The 23,314-nt window shown below is 38.1% G+C and overlaps 1 protein-coding gene across 1 annotated transcript in view; it reads left to right on the top strand.

Moving 5' to 3' along the window:
• VEZT (vezatin, adherens junctions transmembrane protein) overlaps positions 1 to 23,314 on the top strand; it is a 45,089-nt gene that overhangs the window by 14,532 nt on the left and 7,243 nt on the right. The window contains exons 6-12 of the mRNA XM_041474259.1: positions 2,042 to 2,317; positions 7,684 to 7,821; positions 11,880 to 12,027; positions 14,837 to 15,168; positions 15,775 to 15,968; positions 20,052 to 20,152; positions 21,289 to 21,496. Of these exons, the coding sequence (XP_041330193.1) occupies positions 2,042 to 2,317; positions 7,684 to 7,821; positions 11,880 to 12,027; positions 14,837 to 15,168; positions 15,775 to 15,968; positions 20,052 to 20,152; positions 21,289 to 21,496 (1,397 nt within the window). The remainder of the gene's footprint in view (positions 1 to 2,041; positions 2,318 to 7,683; positions 7,822 to 11,879; positions 12,028 to 14,836; positions 15,169 to 15,774; positions 15,969 to 20,051; positions 20,153 to 21,288; positions 21,497 to 23,314) is intronic.

Below are 23,314 nucleotides of genomic sequence, written 5' to 3'. Positions count from 1 at the left end.
GGTGATTTTGATAACGAGACATGAGTGTGAAGACTGAATTGAAAAGTGTTTATTTTGGTGTGGTCTTTATAAAATATGTTGTGTGTGGGGCAGCAGTATCTGAACAGCTACCACCTGTACTTAAAAAATAACAATGTCAGTGGTTGTTCTGACAGTATCTTGCTTGGAAATGTGGTAATCAATAGGAAAAAAATATCACGTAATATGGGCCAGTGCTATTTTCTCATATATACACTAAAAAAGTAGACAAAATTATAGAGTCACACCTCAGCTGTTTAAGTTGTGTCAATATTGATGCTCTCTGTCAAACAAGAGAACTTTTGAACCAGATGTTTCTGGTCCTAGCATTATTCAGTTTCTTTAACTTTCAGCTGATAAAGTACACTTACAAAATTTGTGAATGTTGTTCAACTTCCAGATGACATCAGGTTTTTGTTTTCATAGACCAGAGGTCAACAGTAGCTTGGAGAAATACCCTGAAAATGATAGAAAATTCAGTAAAGATAAAAGTTTAATGCTACACTTGGGAAGGAAAAGTCAAGTTAAGAAACACCAAGTGATGAATAATTGGGTATGCTGTACTACTCCAGGAAAGGATCTGCATATCTCTGGGATGGAATAGTGTTATGATATGTAGAAGGTGGAGATCAGTCATCATTTGTTCTGTTCAGAAAAGGGAAGCATAAGAGGAAGAATAATGCAATTAATCTGCCAGTGATTCAAACTGGGACTTGGGGGAAGTCTTTTGAACTCTAAGGATACTTAGGAGTTGGAATAGCCACGACATGGGTTGTGGAGTCTCCATTTTCATCTTTGGTCTGTCCATGATGATCTGGGTTAACCCACCTGAAGCTGAAAATGAACAAAGTGAGCTGTTAAATCCCTTCTAGTCTTTCATTGTTGTGATTTGATTTATTTTAATTGTGGGACTTTATTTTTTAATGTACCAATGAAGTTAGAGACTGTGTGTCTGTCCCTTTCAGAGGTACCTACATATTTGGCATATTTTAACCCTGGATTTTTACTGAAACCTATCAGTAGCCAGTAGCCCTAAAGAGTTAACACTTGTAAAGCTGGTTGAAATTTGACCACAAAACTGTCCAGGAAACAGAAACCCAGAGATTGTGTCTTATTTTAGAAATGGAAAAATATTCCAAGTCTATTTTTCCAAACCTAAATGTGGGATACACAGCTCTAAGGGGTAAAGGAAAAAAATGTTTTTCAGTGAAAACATTCTGGAAAAGTATAGTTGTAGTGCACCTTGAAGCTGGTATCCCATCCATCTCTCTGAAGAGTGTGATTATTTTACAAAACCGTGTAATAATATACATGAAACAGTGTATTTTCTAGCAGTTACTTATATTTATGTTGAATTTTTATAGCGGAAAGTAACAACTTCATAGGCTTTTAAAATATCTTTGAGAAGTAACTGAGATACTAGGAAATCTATTTTTTAAGGATTTTCAAAAGGTGCCAAACTTTTTTAAAAGACTATTCAAGCCATCTTTATAAAATTGTCTTAGAAACTAGTGGTGCATTGGAGTCCAAGTTAAATGAGTCAGACTCTAGAAAAAATACATCTGGCACTAATTGAGGAATTTGCTACCAAAAGAAACATGCCCTTCCCTACTGTACTCTTGAACCTGGAAGTACAGATATTACAGTTCCTACACGCCCTGGTTTATAATGCTGAGTAGTCATGTTTTTTCTTGTTTTTTTTTTTAATTTTCTTTTCTATTTTTTTAAAGTCATGTAAATGTGTAAGAGAAACTAACCTTTCAAAGTGGTACATTACTCTCCTATTCATGCTGTAAAAAAGCTGAAGAAAGGTTTCCTTAGAGTTCACCAGCCAAGTAATATCATGTACGTATTCATCCAAACCTGTCACAAGGGGTAGTTGTCAGTGTTTACAGCTCCCTTCAGGACCTGCATAAAAGCCCACAAGTAAGCTCTTGCAATCTCAAATGTAACTGAAAAGTTGGTAATTTTCCCAGCTGTTTGCCCTCAGTAATGTGTGGTTGGTGGTACTGTCTCTTCGCAGGGATGTCTCGCTGTTCCTTGCCTTTGTAAGTGCGCTGCTCATGTTTCCTTCGTGGTGGAAGGAATCCTCATGGCTGCTGTGCGGGCCCGTGCTGCTCCTCTATGCAGCCTCTAGGGCGTGGGGCACGTGGAGGACAGCCAGGCTGCAAATGTCCCTGCGAAAATACTCTATCCAGCTGGAAGAAACAGTGGCCAACAGCCGGGCCTTTACTAATCTCGTGAGGAAAGCACTACGACTCATTCAAGAGACTGAAGTGATTTCCAGAGGATTTACCCTGTGAGTCTGTATTTCGCTTTACTTAATGCACAGATCCATACAAACCAGCTGTCATCTAAAACTGTCTTGTTACATTGTCTCCCATAACAAGTGGAATTACTGAAAAACATAATACTTAAAGGTTTTAATTCACATGAAGTAGTATAATTACGATTCATACTAGAAGTATGAATTCTAACAACTCACATCCTGAAGGTGAATTAAGTCTCACAAAACTCATGTGCCTTTGAAATGTTCTGCATTGCTAGCAATGAAATATATAAACAAATGGACTTTGAACTAAGTTAACTATTTTGGAGAGACATTTAGAGTTTTTTATCTTACATTACCAAATTCATGTAAATAAACTGATCTGCAAGTAATCACTCATATTTTACAAAACAGGATGACATGAAAACCATTCTATTTTTATTTAACAAATATGTCTAAAGTAGTGAGAACACAGTAACCAGCAAAAACCAAATATTATTTCCCACTTCAAGTAAAGTTAACATTAGTCTTTTTTTCTTGCATACAGTTGTTGAAACATTTAGATTCTTAAATTATTTACTGTTGAATTTGCCTCTCTTCCACTTAAGGGATGCAAAAATATTTCTGATTATTTAGCTCTTGTAGTTATTGGATAAGTTTTGCTGATTTGCTGTGTGAAAGGACATCAGAAAGTGTTCAGTGTATTCCAAAGCCCACAGGCCTGTTTCTGTGCACTCTCATTGCCGTGGATGCTTGCGCATTGTAACCACCTACGATGAATCCATGTGTGCCAGTTCTGCTGAAGGCTAAAGGAGGTGGGAAACACCAACACCTAAAATACAGTCAACTTCTTTCTAAAAAAAAATCAGAAGTTCCCTTGTGGGCAACAAGATGTTTATCCGTACCAGACCAACTATTCTACATTCAGACACATGTTCTTACATGCAAGTGTGCAACTTTAGACTTAAAATTCTGGATTAATTTTTTTAGCTTGAGATACCTTCAGTGTATTTCAATGAAGAAATGTTTCATTCTCCTTTGGAATGCATAAGCATGTCTTCAGTCTGCCTAGCTGTGTGGTTTTTGTTTTGCTCTGGATTTTTGCTGAAGAAGCATATACTTGAGCAATAGGCAGTCTTATCTTTGCAAACGGGTTCTTAAAAGAAATTATTGTTCAGGCTTGTCCAAATTACAGATGAGAAAAACATTTGGAATTTTGCCTAAGTTTAAGCAAACGAACTTGTGGTCAATGTCTAAATTGCTGCTGCCTTGTTCTTTTACTACATATCTTAGATAACATATTAACAAAAAACAGACTGGTCTTTAAGCTGATGCTTGATCTAATAGCTTCTTTACTTGAAACTTTGGCAAGCTTTTCAAAAGACTTGGGTATATGGATGGAGTGGGAGAAGTTTGACTGTGCCAGCATCCTCACTGGAACAACTGTACAGTATAAAGAAGTCAGTTTTGAGTTGCTTTGGCCTAGAGGAACTTCTAAATCCAGAGTGTCCTTTCCTGCATCCACATACGCAAGAGATGCTGCTGCACACAGCAGTGTGAAATTCTTTGCTTTGGGTACCTCTTTGAGTATGATCCAAAATGCTAGTTTTCCCTTTTTTTTTTTTTCCCCTAGAATTTTCTACAGTAAACCACCAGAACAAAGTTTAGTATTTTCTCCTGTATAAGGTTATCAAATCTTAGTACTTTTTCAGAAGGAGTCTCATGGCAATAGAAATGGTTGCATTTGAGAAGTTACTGAGTATCCTCTTGTATTATTTTACATCCTTGAAGGAATGAGATTTCAATGAGGTGCAGCATCCTGGTCACTGTGCAGCTGTTTTAAGGTACTGCTGGTTCAGCACAGGCCTGTGCATTGACCATATTGTGAGTGGAAAGATACTGAAGCTGTTATTTAAATAGTGCCAAGTTCAGACTTTGTCTGGCTGTACTTAGCCAAACTCTGACAGGGCAAGTCTAGGTCTGCAGTTTTGGCCTGAAGTTCCTCATGCTCCACTGCTGGTTTTCCTCCCCATGACACCATCCATTGCTGTTCTCATAGGCTAATTTACACATCCATTGAAATATCTATGGCTTTGCTTTATTCTACCCTATTTGCCCCTTATTAATTGATACTGGACTGTCTCTGTAAGTGGTATATTATTACTGATGAGGTTTTGGTCAGTTATCTATAGGTTAAGTGGTTTATTACTGTGTGGTAGTGCCTGCTATACTCAGATAGTCAAACATCCTCCCAGTAAAACTGACTGCAGCCACAGGAACTAGAACAGGAATTAGATCAGGAACTAAGAACTTGAGCAGGGAGCTTGGATTAGATGGCCTCCAGTGATCCCTTCCAGTCTTAACTATTCTGTGATTCTGTAATCCTGTCAGGCTTCTCTTACATTAGCTGCTCTCAAAGACAGCTTGATACTCTGATTCCAGCATGGCCTTTGGAAGTGTTTAATGCTCTGTTGGAATCTCAGGTGCATCTGTGTGGTACCAGCTCTGTGATGCAGAGATGGCCAAGACCTCACCTGGGTGGCTTGGATTACAGAAATTGTGTAGCAAAGGTAGGGCAGTGCTGTACTCAGGCAGAAGGGCAGTATTTCTGTCTAATTGCTTCATTTGCAATTAGCCAAATGAAGCCTGATCACAGGTTGCAGCCTGCAATTTCTGGAGGGTAATGAAAGTATGCCCATTGTCTTGCACATCATAAAACAAGAACTGAAGGGAATACACAATGAAAGGCTGCAGCAGTAAGCAGCAAGTGTTTATTCCCTTGCTTGTCACCAAAATAATTAACTTATTTTCCGAAATGCTCCCTTTTTACTGTATTTTAAACTTTAATTAAGCTCTGTGAACTTAATACATATGGATATATATTAGCATCTTTAGAAAACTGTTTTCATGGTGGAGTGCAGTAATAGATTTTTATTAATGTGTTTATATAAACTTGTTAAAAGTTGAAAGCCAATTTAAGATTTGGCTTGTAAAATTAATGTAGAAAATATGTTGTTGTTCTATACAGTAAAATGGGTTTGGAGCTGTAGGAAAGGGGAAATTCATGCCCAAATTTTCTTTGCTTCTTGCTACTTGTGGCTGATAGGCAAAACTGATAGCATCTAAGTCCAATTAAATACATAGAGGATAAGAGAGAGACTTTTTACAAGGGTGTGTGGTGATAGGGCAAGGGGGAATGGCTTTAAACTGAAATAGGGCAGGTTTAGATTAGATATTAGGACCAAAATTATTGACTGTGAAGGTGGTGGGACACAGGAACAGATTGTTCAGAGAAGTGGTGACTTACCCATCCCTGGAAGTGTTCAGGGCCAGGCTGTATAGGGCTTTGAGGAGCCTGGTGGAAGGTGTACCTGCCCGTGTCCCTGCCCATGGGGGGTTTGGAATTAGAGGATCTTCATGTTCCCTTCCAACCAAAACCATTCTGTGATCTGTGAAGATAAATGAAACACTAGGAATTTAGGGGTATGACATACCTGACAGAAAAACATATAATAGATTCTACTAATTAAATTAGTCAAATAAGGATCATTTTTATATAAAAAGCACTGAAACAATCCATTCCAGAAGGAAAGCAGATTATTTTGCTGAATACTGGCATTACATGCTGTGCATGAGTTATGCTACATTTCTTCTCTATAGGAGTTGGAAAAGTCTGCATCACTGTAGTAGAACACAGATCCCTGTCTATTTTATGGTAGAAGAATGTTGCTCCTTTTCTTTGAGCTTTCTTCTGATAATTCACATGGGCTTAGGTCTACAAACTAATGTGAGAGTTTATACATAAACACTTCCAGTTGTTACTTCCAAAAGCTAGGGAAGGGTTAGAGATTGGCATGTACTGCATTACATGCTGTGTTCCCTAGTGAAAGATACAGCAAGGCTAGCATTTTAAATTTACATTTAGAAATGGAAATAAACACAGTTTGATTTTTATTTTTTTGAGATTGTGAAGTCATTTATGAGATGTTATATAAACCATTTTAATAACACATAATTTAAAATGGTATGCAGATATTTTATATTGTATTTCAGCTAGCATATTCAATATATGGCAATATTTGGCATGAATCTGCTTGTGTTAATGGTGCTAAACACACTGATATATGGTTCCAGCCTTGCTCAGTGGGTGGGCTGCTCTGGTTTTCATATCTGATAGTGAAGGCCACAAGCTATTTCCCCTCCCAGTCAATGTGCAGCATGGTCCAGCGAAGCTCACGGAGTAGGACTGACCTTTTCCCAGCAGTGTCAGTCTGCTGACTTGGTCAGCTTTGTAGTCAGATGGACTACAGAAATAGTTACCAATGCAGCAACCCACCTCAGGCTTACCAGGTACCCTGTGTGCTTTTCCCTTTTAAGTGGCTGCACATGAAATCACCTCTTCACTCTGCCCTGGGAAGGGTGAGAGCAGAAGCAGGCTTCCAGTCCCCAAACAATTAGCCACAACTGATTGTCCTGTTGTCCAGACCATGTTCATTCCCGAGCTGATTCTAGTAAAAACAGTCCCAGCAAGTAGAGTGCACCGAGGCTGTTTCCAGAGTCTCAGTCAGGTTTGACATCAGATTGTGTATGAAAAGATACAGCTGCAGCTTAAAGATCCACAGACCTGTTCAGTCTTCACCCAGATCACAATTCATTTTATTTCTAGACGAGATGATTTCTTACAATGTTAAAGCCAATGTGAATTATATTCTAATAGGCAAATGGCATTGTTTCTTTTAAATGGTATATTCACCTGAATAGCCAGACACCAAATGTATTTTCCTATGTGCTTGTGTAGTGTATCCATGTCATGTGTTTACCTGTCAAGACTCTCACAAACACAGCTGCCATTCATTGCATGATGATAAAATCTATGTCGCCTCTCAAATAATATTTTTCTTCACCTAGAAAACGTTCTGCATCAGAAAGGTCAAAAGAATATAGTGTTTTGTATGGAAAGCTATGTGTTGGCACCTTTTTTCTGCAAAAATTATTGAAAAAATAAATTTGGGTATAAAGAGGTATATGTTGAATACATGTTTATTAAAATTTCAAAGCTGACAGTGGGCTTGTAATAGTTTTGTATCCTGATTGAGATAATGTTATGGCATGTCTGCCATTACTGTGCCATTTTAGAGAAAATAAATGTGTTCAGGAGTTTTGCCACGGCTCAGATGAGAATAAATTAAGGCTATTTACTAAGGAATCCTGGCTGCTGTCTGAAATTTTGATTAAATATATCATTGATATGATCAAGGTTTAGTCCCATAGTTACTGAGTGATTTGAAAAAGCTTTCTAAATAATGAAATAGGAAAACTGATGTACTGTTCTTTAAAAATACTTTAGGACATCTGTACAGTTGTATCACATTTTACTTTTCAAGTTTGCTTGACAGGGTCAGTGCCGCTTGCCCATTTAATAAAGCTGGACAGCATCCTAGCCAGCACCTGATCGGCCTGCGCAAAGCCGTGTATCGGTCCGTCAGAGCCAACTTCCGCGCTGCAAGACTGGCTACTCTGTACATGCTGAAAAAATATCCTTCCTGTAAAAACACACCAGCTCAGGTAGTCCGTGTTGCCTACTGCACTTGGGCCAATGTTGAGTCAGGATGTCTAGAAATATACAGTATTTAATTAGATATCTAAACAAGGGAAATAAAAGGTAGCTTAGTAAATTGGGGCTTGCGTTTGGTTTGGAACATGCTTAAAAGTTGCCTTTTTGTGTACTGTGCAGTGTGATGAGATAAGATTCAATGCACTGAAAACATTGTATCATTATTGATACCCATGCTTTGGTGTAAGTGCTGATGATGTGTTTCAGACGCCTTCAAGATTTTGTTTTATAATTCCTCTTCTGTGAACAGTATGACCTTTCATTCGACATCCCTGTGTTCAAAGGTAAGTTGGTTTTCTCCTACCAAATTAACTGCAGCAAATTAAGCTTTTCTGTTAATGTACATCTCACATATGGTAGAAGGAGATCAGTCTGATGAACCTATGACAGAGAATTAAAAATTTTAGGTCACAGCTTTATTCATGGTGATACAAATTGCATAAACTTGATATGTTTTCATTCTCACTTCTATTCAGTAGAACTAGAAGTTTAGCAGTATTTGCTTGTGGCTAGTGTACACTCTTTTAGTTAGATAACTGCCTTCAATGAGTACAGTTAAATAATTTTGCCCTGATTAAAATTTGTTCCCATGTAGAAGAGAAAATATGCAGTCAAATTTTAGCCTTATACAAGGCAGTTGTTCAAACTTGGTAGATCAGTGACTTAATGAGAGGGAAAGTCATATTGCTTGCATTTTGTGTGGAGAGACAGCGGGGTACTGGCAGAAACAACTCAGCATTTGCTCACACCATTCTTACTCTGATTTGTTCATGTCAGCAAGAGTGCATTGCTTAAAATCACAGAACAAAATGCCATAGAAAAGAGTATTTCTCTTTTAATTCAGAATCTAAGGTTATAGCAGGATGCAATGGCTGAAAGCCTCAACTAGAAATTAGGCACTTTGGGTTAAGTATTTACAGGATGTCGTGCAGACCAGTTCAAAAGCTCTCTGCACTGTCCTCCACTGAATTGTGTGGTGACTCAGGCAGTGCTTCCCTTGGCATGCTAGCTGCTTAAACTTTTATTCTTAAGAGCCTTGTGGGTTCTGCATCATGGGAATCTGATGTAGTTATATACAAGCTGGATGGAGGAAATCTTGTAGCTTATGTTATTGGTTGATGTTAATAATCTCATCCTCAGCTGATCCAGAATGGTCTGATTTGAACTGTTTTGATAGGTAGGACCTGGGCATTGGACCACATAAACTTTAAAAGCTTGGATTTTGTTGTGAGGTGATGTTCTTTGCTGTCAAGGCATAAATAGTGTTATTTTTTTTGTTAGTGATAGAACTAGACATTGGATAGTAGTATTTTAAACTGAGTGATGTCTTACCCTATTAGAATGGAATGCATATAAAATGCCTTCTGTGTCTTTGAGATGCACTGGGCACAGGGACATTTGCAAATTTCCTGTAGTAAATCTCGTAAAAACTTGTTGCTTCTACTCTGTAAAGGTTTAGTTATTGCATCATGAACTGTTAGAAAAACCCGTACCTTTAACTAGGGAGAGGGAAAGTTCATGCAAGAAAACAAGTAAACAAAAAGTAGTACCCTCTTGAGATTATAAAATCCTAAATTGCCATGCTGAAATATCTGAGTAGAGACACTTGGGCGTTTTTCAGCGCAGTAAAAAAGTTTCTTCCTTGACCAGCCAGTTCATCACATGCTTAGCTCACCTGGTGAGCAGGTGAGAATTTATAGAAGAGCAGGTTGGATTTCCCAGGAATCCTGTGAGAATCTCCTGTTAGGTGTTCAGATGGGAATGTGCTTTTGAAGACTAAAGTATGAATGTTAAATTGTTACTTACAGGGATACATTCGCATTCTTGTTTTTCTATAGGTAAACAAGAGTGTCTAACATGATATGAGGTTACATTCACTGTACAGGCATTTTATTCTGGATTTCACAGTTCATTATTAAGTAGCATTGCCTTCTCTTCTTTCAAGCTAATAAGGCATGTAAGTTAAATAGATGAATGAAATATTTTCACAGAGACATGGAAAAATTTAACTAATCTAAGATAGTTAGGCTTTAGTATTTTGGCTTTAACAGAAGTCAGTAGGGCTAAAAATACTACAAGATCAAAGTGCATGAAGGAAGTGTGTTCCTGTATATAATGGTGTGTATATGTTTAAACTTTCTAAATGTTTGATCCTTAGGAAGCTAATGGGGGCATGGGATCAGTTCTCTGCTCTCATCTGTCAGATAGAAATGGGAGTGGAAGGGCTGCAGTAGAGGAGGGCAAGGCAGGAGGTGCAGGAAGCCACGGGGAATCCCTGGCTGAGACACAGCATGGGTAAGTGGCTCCTTGGTCAAACCTCACATTTGAGATGTCGCCTGGAATCTATTTTTAGCATGACTTAGGAATTTATGTGTGTCCAAATTGCCTTTTGTGGTGTTCATACTGTTGGAAATGCCATGTTGCAGGAAAAGGCTAACAAAGAGTACAAGTAGTTTCTAAAATTAGTGGTCCTGAAGGGTTTTGACCTGACTTTTCAGTTTCTGATGGAGTTATCATCCTCATCCTTTGTGCTCCCTCTGCTGGGCATGCTGTCAGGTTAATTTAGAGCAGACACCATTTATATGAGGCAGCTGCTAGTGACAACAGTAATATTCTGATCCTAATTAATTTACATTGCAGGGTTTTGTTTGAACACTTAATAGGCTTCTTCCTTTCCACACATTAGGAATAAAGTAGGGAGAAATGTGGTTTTTTAGATCCTGGACACTTTGCTTTACTGTTTCCTGGGACACAGAATATTACTTTTTCCTACAATGTTCTTCTGCTTAACTGGTAAAAGTCTCTTGAGCAAATCAGTTTTGCAAGTTAAATCCTATGAGAATTTAGCACATGGAAAATTTGGGTATGAAAGTGGATGGAACTCGTAGCTTCCCCCAGAAAACACATTAGATGGATAAGAAACAAGTGCTTCTAATTGGCTTTATGTGCAAGAGATGAGAGCATTCAGTTTCTAGATCAAATTATAAATGAAAAACAAATATATTAAATTAAGACCATATTTTCATTAATGCTTTACAAATATATATATATATATATTTCTGTGGAACCGATGTGATTTTGTACTTATGGGCATAAGTTTACATTTCTGTTTTAAATGAATTTTACTATTTTGTGACTGGGTAACTGTCAGAAAACATGCAAAAATCTGGAACTGTTCCTCCCCAGCCTGAGGTTATCCAAGAATTAGTGCTATTTTAAAATAAATGCTGCCCTAGTCTAAGAATTATTTTTTCTCTTTTCTGGTATCAGTTATATTGGGCTTGCTTCCTACTTTTTAAGCATTTTTGATGACTAGAAAGGTATATTTTCCTACTGAGATTTTAATTGTGCTGAATGGTGTTGATAGATACCAGTTTGTCATTCATCCTGCCAAAATCATAATGTCTTTACAGTGATGTAATCAATAAAGTTAATGGTATGACACAGTCAGGGAGCTCCTGTTTTCACAGAGCTCTCTGAAATGTTAAAGACTTTTTACATAAAGACCTCTGAGCAGTCCATCCACAGACAGACCTCTCAGCGAATTCACATCATGAGTTTAGTCTATAACACAGGCTACCTTTAAAATTTAAAATTGCACAATTGTTCTCTTTCCTCTGTTAATTTCTGGTTTAAGATTGACATGAACTATCTCTTGGAAACTCAATATTTAAAAGTAAGCTGTTTCACTCATTCAAACGGGATGCAGGGATTTTTCATCAATCTACTTTGTTTGGTTTTATGTGTTTTTATTTTGACATAGGTGTTTTGTCAGTTTCTTATCTCCCATCCTTCAAAGAGCTTTTAAAACTTGCGCTTCAGATAAGGATTGCGAAACAGGATTCAGGTGGATTTGGGGTGAAAGTATGTGATTTCATAAAAATTGCCTGGAATGAGAAACCTTATTAAGTATTTCTTTCATTTTCTGTATGTTTAATGCAAAAGTGGCTTTGTTTACCACCTTAACTCCAGCTAAACTTACCCTCTGAACTCGGAGAGTGACAACGTGACCAGCTACATCTGTGTGGTCCCCTTTAAGGAGCTGGGTCTGGGACTGAGTGAAGAGCAGGTCTCTGAAGAGGAGGCACACAATCTGACTGATGGCTTCAGCTTGCCTGCACTCAAGGTAAGTTCTCCTAGAAGGGCTTAATACATCCATGCAGGCTCCTGGTGAAAATCTTTCTCTTGTCATGAAGTCCTGTGGCTTGTACATCGTAGCCTGTAGCAACACACTGAATTGAGGGTAAGGTGTAATCAGTCAGGCTCTTATCATGTGTTTCTACATTTATCAGCATTCACCTGATTTCTTTGTGCATGTAGAGAAAGAGAAGTTACTCAATACAACATTAGGATATTTTTCTGCAAGTCATGGAAATTCAAGTCAGTGTTCTATAATCAGTTTGATCAACCCCTTAAACATGATTTTTTGCTCTCTGATTTCACCTGATCCCAGCTGAATAAAATAATTTCTGTATTTGTACTTAATTAATTTTTTATCTAATCTCTTGATGTGAATAAAAAGAGATACATCAAAAATCACAAATTAGTTGTAAATGCCAAAGGGAGTAGCTGCATTTAGTCACACTGAGGAGCAGAAATCATAAGCTTGGACCCCTGCTGCCATGAGCCAGTGTGGTTCTTTGATCTTTGCAAAACTTTTAACTGAACAGAGTGACAACCATATAATGGCCTTTTTATCTATTTTGTTTTGAGATGTTAGGGTTTTTTTATTTGCGTGAGTCAATTGGAAGGAAGATCTAATTTGAATGCAAGCCTTCTATTCTCTAATAACCCTCTGCTAGGGCAGTTCCCCTTTAGCATTGTCTTTTTTAATGGAAAATTCCATTATTATATGACTTCTGTGTTTCTCTGGGGTTGGCTCTTGTTGCATTTTTTTCTCTTAATTTATAGACCTTGACTTCTTTTGTTCTGACAGTAAATTCTACCAGTAATAGTGATTACTAAGCTTTGAGGCTTTGTCTAATTAGCTTTAAGCTAAGAGCTACAATAAATAGCAGCTTTTGGGATTTTTCTTCTTGCATTTCATTAGCTGAAGTTCTAATTGCAACCATGTAAGCCTGCTAATTTACCCACTTGTTTTTAAGCACAAGAAGCCAGTCAGAAGTGCCCAGGCTTGTAAGCTAAGCCTTTGTTTACCTGCAACTTGCAGTAATTTAACTGAACTCTGTTTTAGTTAAACTGGTTAGGATGCTTTCTGGTTACAGTTACATTTACAACTAGTAAATCTCAATTTATGGTAACTCATAACAGCCAGCAATGTAGGCCGGGTGTGGTATAGCTGAACCAAGCTAAATTAACATACATCAGTCCTAAGCAGATTCCTGTGTAGGTATAACATACTTTGATAACCTTGGGACATATTTGTGTGGTGAGCCTTGGATGTTTGTGCAGACCTCAGGAGTTTTTCTTCCCCTTTGAGAGAATTTGTCTTTCTATTAAAATGCAGGTCATGCTAAGCCATATGACAAATGTAGCATGTGTCTTTTGGCTACCTTGTCCTTGAAGTAAAGCAGTTTAAAGAGTGAAAATTTTTCACTTAAGAAAAAATTCCTAGTTTAAGCTGAGGAAAGGTGGATATTTTGTGTCAGCAAAGATCATCAGTAGTTATTGGCAGAGCAAGCTGCTTGCAAGCATAAATACATCTGGAATTTACTTTTCTCTTGTCATTGTGCTTTTTTTCAGGTAGGTTCTTGATTATTATTATCAGTTCCTGAAGTCCACTATTTCTGTGTGCTACTTTTTTACTGCCTGTGATTTATGTCTGGTCAAAGGGATTGGTCTTCTTTTGTGCTTATTACAGCATGAGCTTTTGATTTTTTATCCAGGGCACCACACGTTCAGAGACACTTGAGTGATTGCTGCTCATTTGTTTGCTTTGTATTTTTGCACCCAGCCAAATCAGTCTTGCATGTGTACCCCAAATTAATTTCATGTCATTCATGTATTCTTTTTTCTCATGAGCATCTTTTGTAAATTGAGATTTCTTTTTTTCTTTTGAAATACTTTCTCAGTTTGCATCCAAGTATTTTTGACATGATGAGTCAATGTTTTGTCTTCCTTGGTCTGGAATGCTTGTGAACAATTTTCAGTCTGCACCTCATAATCACCTACAGCTGATCCCTTTTAATAGGGGCCATTATTCCAGAGAGAAGTATCATAACCTTTCCTTTTCATTTTAGACATAAAAGGTGCTGCTGTACTGTCATGATCTACTGAGCAAACTTCTCTAAACTAAGAAAACAGTTCTTTTCATTTCATTGGAAGTGGAAGTTCTCAAGAAATTGAAATTTTGGACTGCCTTGCTCCCAGATGGACTGGCCTCTTTTGTACCATATATGACATTGTGAACCAATCCATTTCTTAAAAGCCTTTCCTTCCTTAGTAGTATTGGTGGAATTTCTTACTTTGGCTGAAAAAAGTTAGCAGCTCAACTTTCTTCAGATGTAGAATATTTTTTTGTTGAGTACAGTGCAATTAGGCTCATGTTTCAAGGTTGGGTGTGGGGCAATGCAGTAGTTATTAGATTGTAGAAATGACAGCTTGGCCTTATAAAGGGAAAAATGTCTTTGCTGCCGCTGGAATTTTGGCAGCCCTTTACGAGCTGTAGGGTATGTGGAGATTATAGCAAATAATGAAACTGGCCGACGGGAATATGAGGTTTGGGACTCTGACAACTTTATGAGCATAATTGCGTTTAATATCCTTCATCAAGGAATTAACAGTCACCTAAGGTTCACAAGATCTGAACCTCACGTGCTCTGGAATACCCTTCAAAAACAGTCAGCGGATTTTTGCAGTTTTTCAAAGTTCCTGTTGCCGGCCAAGGAGTGTTTTCCCATGGTGTATCTGTACATTTACTTTGGAAGCTGACCGCCTTCCCAGGTGCACAGAGCTAACCCTACCCTGTTTTGCAGGTCCTCTTTCAGCTGTGGGTAGGGCAGAGTTCAGAATTTTTCAGGAGGCTGGCGCTGCTGCTGTCCCCGGCCAACGCGTGCCCCGAGCCCTCGGCGTCCCCGGAGCGGCTGCCTCACCACATCCTGCGCGACGTGAGCCAGGGCCTCCCGCACACGCACGCCGCCTGCCTGGCGGAGCTCAGGAGGAGCTACGAGTTCTACCGCTACTTCGAAACCCAGCACCAGGCGGGCTTGCAGTGGCCAGCCAGGAGCAAGCAGCAGTGCAGGGAGCTGAACAGTCTGCAGACGGCGGTGCGCAGCTTGCAGCTGCATCTCAAGGCCCTGCTCAATGAGTACGTTTACACGTGAATAACAGAGTATGCAGGAGGCTTTGCATTTGAAGTTCTTTGGGCTGTCAGCTTGTATCCCCAAGTAAAAGCAAAAAAGTCTTTGCAGTCACAGCCATATCTTTACATAGTATGGGCTCAAAGGTCCTTGGTTTACTGTAGAATCTGATATTTTTCCTGGGTATTCTTTGAGTTTGTGGTGAAAACTTTAAGATAAGCAGCACTAAGATTTTGCCTTGCTTCTGTGACTCCCTTATAAAAATATGAAAACATAATTACCTTCCATTGATTTTTATGCTTTATAAGAACATTCAGCTCATAGTAACTAACTAGTAAATATCCTTAAAGATTTGTCACTGCCTTGGTGAAACAGTTGAGACTGTCCTACTCCTTTAATCTTACATATAAGGATTACTATAACAATTGCAGGTTAACAATGTATCTTGATGTAGGAAAAAATATTTTAATTTTAAAATTTTGGGGCATCTTTGAGGAATTGACTGAGGTGGGTTCTTAAAACTTGAAGGAAATAACAGTATATTACATTAAATAATTGAAAGAATGGTGAAATATTTATTATTACTTACTGCTGTTTGCCTCCTCATTACTTAGGGTAATAATTCTTGAGGATGAGCTTGAAAAGCTTGTTAGCACTAAGGAGACACCCGAGTTGACAACAGAAGCCCATCAGGTTCTGGAACAAAAACTAAAGTTTATTCAGCCTCATATCCAGGCAAGCAACAGCTGCTGGGAAGAAGCCATTTCTCAGGTGGAAAAAATGAGTGGAAGAAACCCAAATAAAAAAGGTAAATGTGAGAGATTAATTTAGGAGCTAATGGGATACACTTCAGAGATGAAACAGTCAAATGAATCAGTGACAGTGTTCAGCCTGTGTATCAGAATTTTAGCTGAAGAAGGTCTTAAAACCATACACTTTGAAAAACTGTGTCCTTACATCAGACTTTTCCATTGTGATGGCCTTGAAGCTTTTGTTTCAGCAAAAATGCAACCATGTTAACTCAGTCTGTTAGACCTGTGGATTCAGATGGTTACATTTTCAGGTGTAGACTCATCATGGCTTTTTGCCTTTGATGGGTGAATCACCTGTGAAGGGATAGGATTTTAATGAATCGCCTTCAAGATTTTCATTGATTTACTGCATTAAAATGATGCCATTAATTGAAATGATAATGACATTGTCATGAAACTTTTTTGACAATCACATTTCCTAGAACATTTCAAATCATGGAGCACATGTTGAGCATATAATATCCATTTATCTTGTCTCTCAAAGAGAGTGAGCTAACCTTTGGTGTTCTTAAAAGTCTTTGTGAGCAGCATATCCCAGCATTTTGTTTCTTGTCCCTCTCATTAGGGATCTGTACTGCCCATGCTGTTCTTGTGAAGCATAACCAGCTTAAATAACTGAAGTGAACTTAGGCTCTCCTGACATAGAATTGAACCTGTAATTTCTAATCTTTCTTTTTTCCAGGAGCATTTTTACTGTCCTAGGAAGGCACAGCCCAGCATCTGAAAAATGCTGGTAATGGAGACTGCACTAGGAAAATTGTCAGGGGGAACTTAGGGTATCAGCAAGTTACCTACAGAAATCCAAATCTGAAGTGCACTCTGCTCTTAATGATGTATGGGTGGAATATCCAGTAGATGGATAAATATTGCTGTGGGCCTAGAGGCAGGCAGGCCAAGCTTGTTCATGCTTACATCAGAACTGGGAGCACTGGGAGGCTTCTTGGAGGCTCTGTGCAGGTCCAGACATGGTATAAACAAACTCCTGTACTTTGCCTGATAGTGCAGTCTTACAGCTTCCCCCTCAGTGCTGTGTAAAACAGCCTGTGAGGATGTTAGATGTAGCCTGATATATTTGCATGTGTTGACCTGTTGTGTTTTGTTGACACCCTCCACAACCTGCAGTTCCACTGATCTTTCTCCCCTTTCCTTAAAAGTTCTTTCTAGACTACACACCATAGTATTTTTAGTTATTTTAGTTTTATTTTTACTTTGTGTATAAATTTCACAGCAGGCGTTTTTATTATAACTTGCTTCCTTTTAAAGTTCAGTGCAAAAATAACCTTGTGTGTGATCTAGAAGGAAGGGATTGCGTGGGAAATAAAAAATATAATAATCCTTCACTTTAGCCCACTTGCTTTCCTGGAAATGTGCTGGGATTGAACCTCTATTTTGCAACAAGTTTACTGAACTAATCTACAGAAGCTACTTTAAATTATTTTGGTCATTGAAAACTATATTTATCTGACAACATTTGACTTTCCTGATATATTTCTAAGCCATCCAGCTTCTGCGAGTTGACCCTGTCAAGCTGTACATGAAATCAAGTTCCATTCTTTTGCTGTCTTCCTACAGATTTTAACAGCTGGTCTGTCAGTCATGTTATGTACATTACTTCAATAAATTCTCTTCTTTTTTTCAATACTTTCTGAAAACTCTTTGGAGAAGATACTTTCCTGTTGAATAAATATAACAGCTCAGCACAGCTTTTCCATTTATGCATTACTATCCAAAACTAAATCAATCTTTTGACAAGAGCTGTTTCAAGAACCCCACGGGCTTAGAGCATTTTGTCTAAGTGGATGCTGAGCACTTCTGCTGCAATAGATACTTAGCTCAACTAACTAGTTCAGCCAGTAGAGCATCTGTATAAAAGCAGTACATGCTTCTTGCCCTGAATCATTGTATGTCAGAGCTGGTTTCTTACAGGTACGTTAAACAGCCAAAGCAAAGCCTTTCAGAATCACAGCCTCCTGTCAGCCTCCTGTCAGCCTGTCATTGGTGGTGACACCAGCATGCATCTTATATTTTAGCATACAGTTCCTTCAGGGAATGCACTTTGGCTTCTTTCTTTACATGATTTGGTGTATTTCTAGAATCAGTGCCTTTAGTTACTCACTGATCCTGTCAGGTACAGAGCAGAGCCTCAGAACAAGTGGGACTTGCACATTTAAGGGAGATCACCTCTGTTTAAATTCCTTGGGCAATGATGGACCTATCTATTATTCATCTACATGTACATCTTTGCTCATTTCCTAGAACTTTCAGCTTCTTTATTCTTTCACATTTTTTTCATCACTAATAAAATGTATCACTTAAAGATTCAACAATTTAAGCATGTAGTAATCTACTGCTAATATTATGGAATGGAGTACTCTTTATGGCTAGTTACAGCATTGTATTAATGATCTTTGAAACAATGGCCCTCAAACTGTTTAAATTCTGTCCTTTTTCATTTTAAACCATCTTTGCAAATGTACACAACTTTTTTAGATATTTATAAGAGCAAGGCTGTGGTACTCTGCTGGAATCTCACCATCCCTACGTGTTCAGTGTATAGATTAGAAATGGAAAATAGGGTTAGGTGGAGCTTGGCAACCCATTTCCCTTCTCAAGGTAAATCAGTATTTGTGAGTAAATGCTGTTTACGTCTTCTTAAAAATCTCTTTTTAGAGACATTTTACAGTATTTCCAGGCATCTATTCCAGCACTTAATTCCATTACCAGTAGAATGTTATTACTGAATAGAAGTACTTCTTGCTGCAATTTAAAAGCCGTACTTCTGATCCACTCACAATGGAAATCCATTTCCTCTTGATGGTTCTTACGTTCTCAAAGATGATTATTACGCTTCTTTCTGTCTTCTCTACATAACTCCCTATGCTTCAGCTCTTTCCTGATGACTATGCTTTATTTAGTCCTCTTTATAATTTCCAGTGTTTTCCTCTATGTTCCCTCTAGTTGGCCCACTACGTTACTGAATGAAGGGGCCCCAGACTGGGCAGTATGTTCCATCCACAGCCCGATCAGTGCCAGAGTAGAAATGTTATTTCATATGTCTAACATGTTGCTTGTATGTGCTAGTTTGTAATTTGGCTTTTTGCTTGCAGTGGGGTGGAGCTGATGGTGAGGCTCCTCACCTCTTTCTCAGTGGTGCTCCCCAGTCAGTTCTGATGCATTTGTGCATTTGGCTATTCCAAAGCACAGAAGTTTGCAGCCATTGTCACCAAACTGCTGGGTCTGAAATCCATTTCTACCTGGGTTGTATCTCTGATTTTCCAATATTATTTTTTATTCTAGTGATGCCCTTCAGTGTTCTTGCAGATTATCCCCAGATCAGCAGATTTAATGAGATGCAACACCTCTCTTTCACCCATTGGCAATACTGGAGAATATTGGACTTGAGACAAATCCTCACTCAATGTATTCCAGTCTGAAAATGGTAATCATGCTGTAATGATCCAAGAAGCTGTTCTATGCACTTAATAGCAACTTTTCCTGGCCTTTGCATTTTCCTTATAAAGATGTCATGACGCCATGTCAAAAGTCTTTCTGAAAACAAAACGCAGGATGTCTTTGGTTCTTTCTGTACGCGAGACCTGTTACTGCATTGCAAAATTAACATCTTCTATTTTCAACAAATCCACACTGGCTGTTATTTGTCTCCTTGCTACCTTGCAAATACCTTCCTGTAAACTTTCCTTAATTATTTCTTCCAATATTTTCCAGTCATTTGAAGCTGTTTTACCTATAATTTTTTCTAAACTTCCGAAGAAAATCTCTTCTCTGGTTTTACTGATGTTGCTTGCCCTCTGCAGGTTTTCAAAGTCTATAAAATTTCTGAGATTTGTTAGTTGAAGTGTTTCAGCACAAGTTCCATTGGATCCAGCTTCTATAAAAACAGCCAAGTTACTTAAGTGCTGTCTAACAGTGTTTCAGTGTAACCTAACCACCCTTCTCACCATTTTTTTCATGTATGCAAATCCTGCTTATGAAAATACCTGGACCCTGCCTGAGTGAGTCAGAAACATTCAATACTCAATTTTATTTCTTTTAAATCCCTTTTCTTTTTTCCCCTAAAGGCAAAATTGAAGTTTCCTGTGACAACCTACAGCATACTGCAGTACCTTTAACACAGCCTGCCATATACATAGAAAACAAAGATCCAATCCCTGAAGAGCAGGTAACAAAAAAAAAGGGATAATTTAAAATACATTTAAAATAACATTTGGGGATTATTTGCTGCATCCATTCTTTTTTTCAGTTGCTTGTGCAGTGACCTTGTTGTCTTGCTGAGACAGACAAGTGGCCAGTACCACTTCAAAATTGGACTTGTGGAAAAAGTTGTGTACATTCCGTTTGCTGTTCCATGGGGAGCTATTCCCCATCCTGGAAAAAAGAGCACTAGTATTCATTTCTCATATATATGATTAGAACTGAGTGACCAAAGGAGAGCAGCAACACAAGTCAGAGTAATAAAAAGTGAGAATTGCTAAAAGGCAGTATATGAAATAGTCCTACTCTTGCTGGATAAACAGACACAGCTGCAAAAGTGACAACTCAAGCACAAATCATCCTGCCTTCAGTTTGCTTACTCTCTGCATTTTTGGATATATTTTTCCTGTAACACTGAATAATTTTGTGTTGTTTGAGGAACTCCGGGGTGATGGATGGGCTGTCTTAGAGAGGTGGACTTCCTCCATCCCAGAAGTGAATGGCAGATGCATTCTGAAAGCACAGTGAACACCCATGCTCTGCTCTGTCCCTCCTTTGCTTCTCCCCCACATGTATTCTCTCTAGCTGTTTTTCCATATCAAAAAGCTGGGGCTAATTACTTTATTGAAAATTTGTTATAATATAAATGCTGCTCTGTTTTTTTATGCTTGTAATCCAATACATTTAAAATTGGCAGAGAAGTTTGCTATTCTCTATATCTCTTAATAAGGATTTATGTATGTTAAATTACCAAGATGCATGACTACCAGGAACTGGTTACAATGTAAATTAAAAAAAAAAAAAAAAACCCCACATCAGCATTGCTTATTTCCACCTGTAATTACAGAGAAATGGTCTCCCATTTTCAAGGTATATCACTTAATCCTATTTGTGTATGAAGGTAAATCTCGATAGTGAGTGGACTTGCTCCAAAATCGTACAGATACTACCAAGAGCAGGGTCAGGTCCACTGGCTCTGCTCAAACAGGGCTCCATCCTATTACTGTGGTTGGTTTGTGTTGGCATCACTTGATCATGAATCAGATTGTAGGATTGAGTGCAGCTGACAGTGAAGATCAAGAGTTTCTTCCTTTCTTTCTTTAGGAACTGGAAGCATATGTTGATTATTCAGATACAGATAATGAATACAAAAGGGAAGATTTTTACTGCTTCTCCCAAGAAGAAAGAGAGAGGCAAGAGCGAGAGAGACAGGAATCTAAGAGGGTGTTACAAGAATTGAAATCTGTACTGGGATTCAAAGCTTCAGAAATTGAAAGACAGAAGTGGAAACAGCTACTATTCAGTGAACATGGTAAGCATTTTTTTGAAAATTAATTCCTTCCTTAAAAAACATGGGTGTCTGTTTGACATGAATTTCTGACTGTTGGAATTCAGACAGTGCTTAGCTGTAGTAGTGTCTTTGATAGAGCTGTGTGGTCTTAGTTGCCATTCCATCTTTTTATAGTTTAGCAATCATTTTACTATATATTGAAATGAACTCGTAGAAGTGAGAATTTGGCTTTAAACAAAACACTGAGCTAAAATATTAAATACACAAAAATATTAAGACATAAAGAAAGCTGTCAGGATATAAACCATGCAGATTGAACTGACTTTCTTTCATGGCTTTCCAGTAAATAACGAATTTTTATCAGGGTGCATAAATAAATTACTTTTCAGAATTTAAAGAAACCAGCAGAAAAATTATCCTGGACGTACAAAAGTATGTAGGTTAAACTGAAGAGCTAGACTTCTAAATACTAGAGAAATAACTGGCTTTTGTTTCCATGAGGTGTGAATACAGAATATGTTCACAAAAAAAAAAAAAAAAAAAAAACCAAACACAAACCACCTAAGAAGACGAGTTCTTTCAAATTAGCCTTTACTAATTTTGAAGACTGCTGAGTATCTCCATTCATTTGCACTTGAAAGCAGGATATGAAAATTTCTCTTGACTTAACAAGACAGCTTGTCTGTTAAAACTTGATTCCTCTCACTGCTTGAGCTATTTGATCTACTCTCTTTAAAATTGGCAGGAGTTTCTTTTCCTTTTTCTTATTTTCATTTCTTCCTCTTAAAGACAGATTAGGAAAAGCTTTCTAAAATGTTCCATGTTCTGTGTTATGCAAAACAACCCTCAAGTCTGGCACCATGTCCGAGGATTCTGCCCCTGACAGTGTCTACCAGAAAAATGACCATGGATTGCAAATTTTCAGTAATTTACTAGGAACACAAAGTAACAGACCAGACCATACCTATTTGTGAGAGTGTCTCTTTTGATATCAAACTATCAAAAATATCTGGTTTTAGCAATGTTTTTCTTTATATCCATAAAGCTACAACTGTGGTAAAAGAGATCACTTGACCATCCAATAGGTACTGATTTCTCTTCTAGTTGCATTAGAAACCCGAGACATCAAATTGCACCAGAGTTTTCTCAGGAGTAGGATTTCAGTATTTCTGTTAGATAAAACACCACACAACTCTTCACATAAATTTCTTCAAGTCTTCATTTCCTAACTGCTGGAGGAAGAAGTGATCCTACCTCCAGCTCAAGTCTTCACAGACCTAGTGAAACTCTTGCAGAAAGAGTTTTTGTCAGGAGAACCTGCCTAGGACATTTCCTTACCTAAGCAGATAATACTTGGCCTGAGCAGGTAATACATATCAGCATATCCTCAGGCCATCTGTGGCCATAGCTGGGAAGAGTCAACTCACTCCTGTAGTTTGCAGTAACTCTTCACCAGAAAGCCTTTGTGGCTCATGTTGGTTCCTTTTCCTTTCCTATTACATTGGTTTAGGATTAGAGATAAAAGGGTGAGGAGGGAAGAAAGTATGATTTTCTCCAGCTGCATAGGAGTAATCATAGATTATTTCCATCCTGTACACACGTGGAAAACATGAGGGCACTTCAAGAAAGTAGTTACTATTGTCTTCTGTTGGCTCAGACTGTGTGTGTCTGACCTGACAGACTGATATGTACACCTGATATAACATCTTCTACTGGTTTTTAAGAAAATCCTTCACTATTTCTTCAAAAGAAGCACAAGTCAGTAAATATGATATCATGGTGCAATTTATCCATACACAAGTCAGTCCTTAAGGAGGCATTTATGTGATCTGCACTTTC

This window comes from Pyrgilauda ruficollis, unplaced genomic scaffold (genome assembly GCF_017590135.1).
Source record: "Pyrgilauda ruficollis isolate IOZ18807 unplaced genomic scaffold, ASM1759013v1 scaffold32, whole genome shotgun sequence".
Lineage (NCBI taxonomy): Eukaryota > Metazoa > Chordata > Aves > Passeriformes > Passeridae > Pyrgilauda > Pyrgilauda ruficollis.
This window is presented reverse-complemented; position numbering and strand designations above follow the sequence as displayed.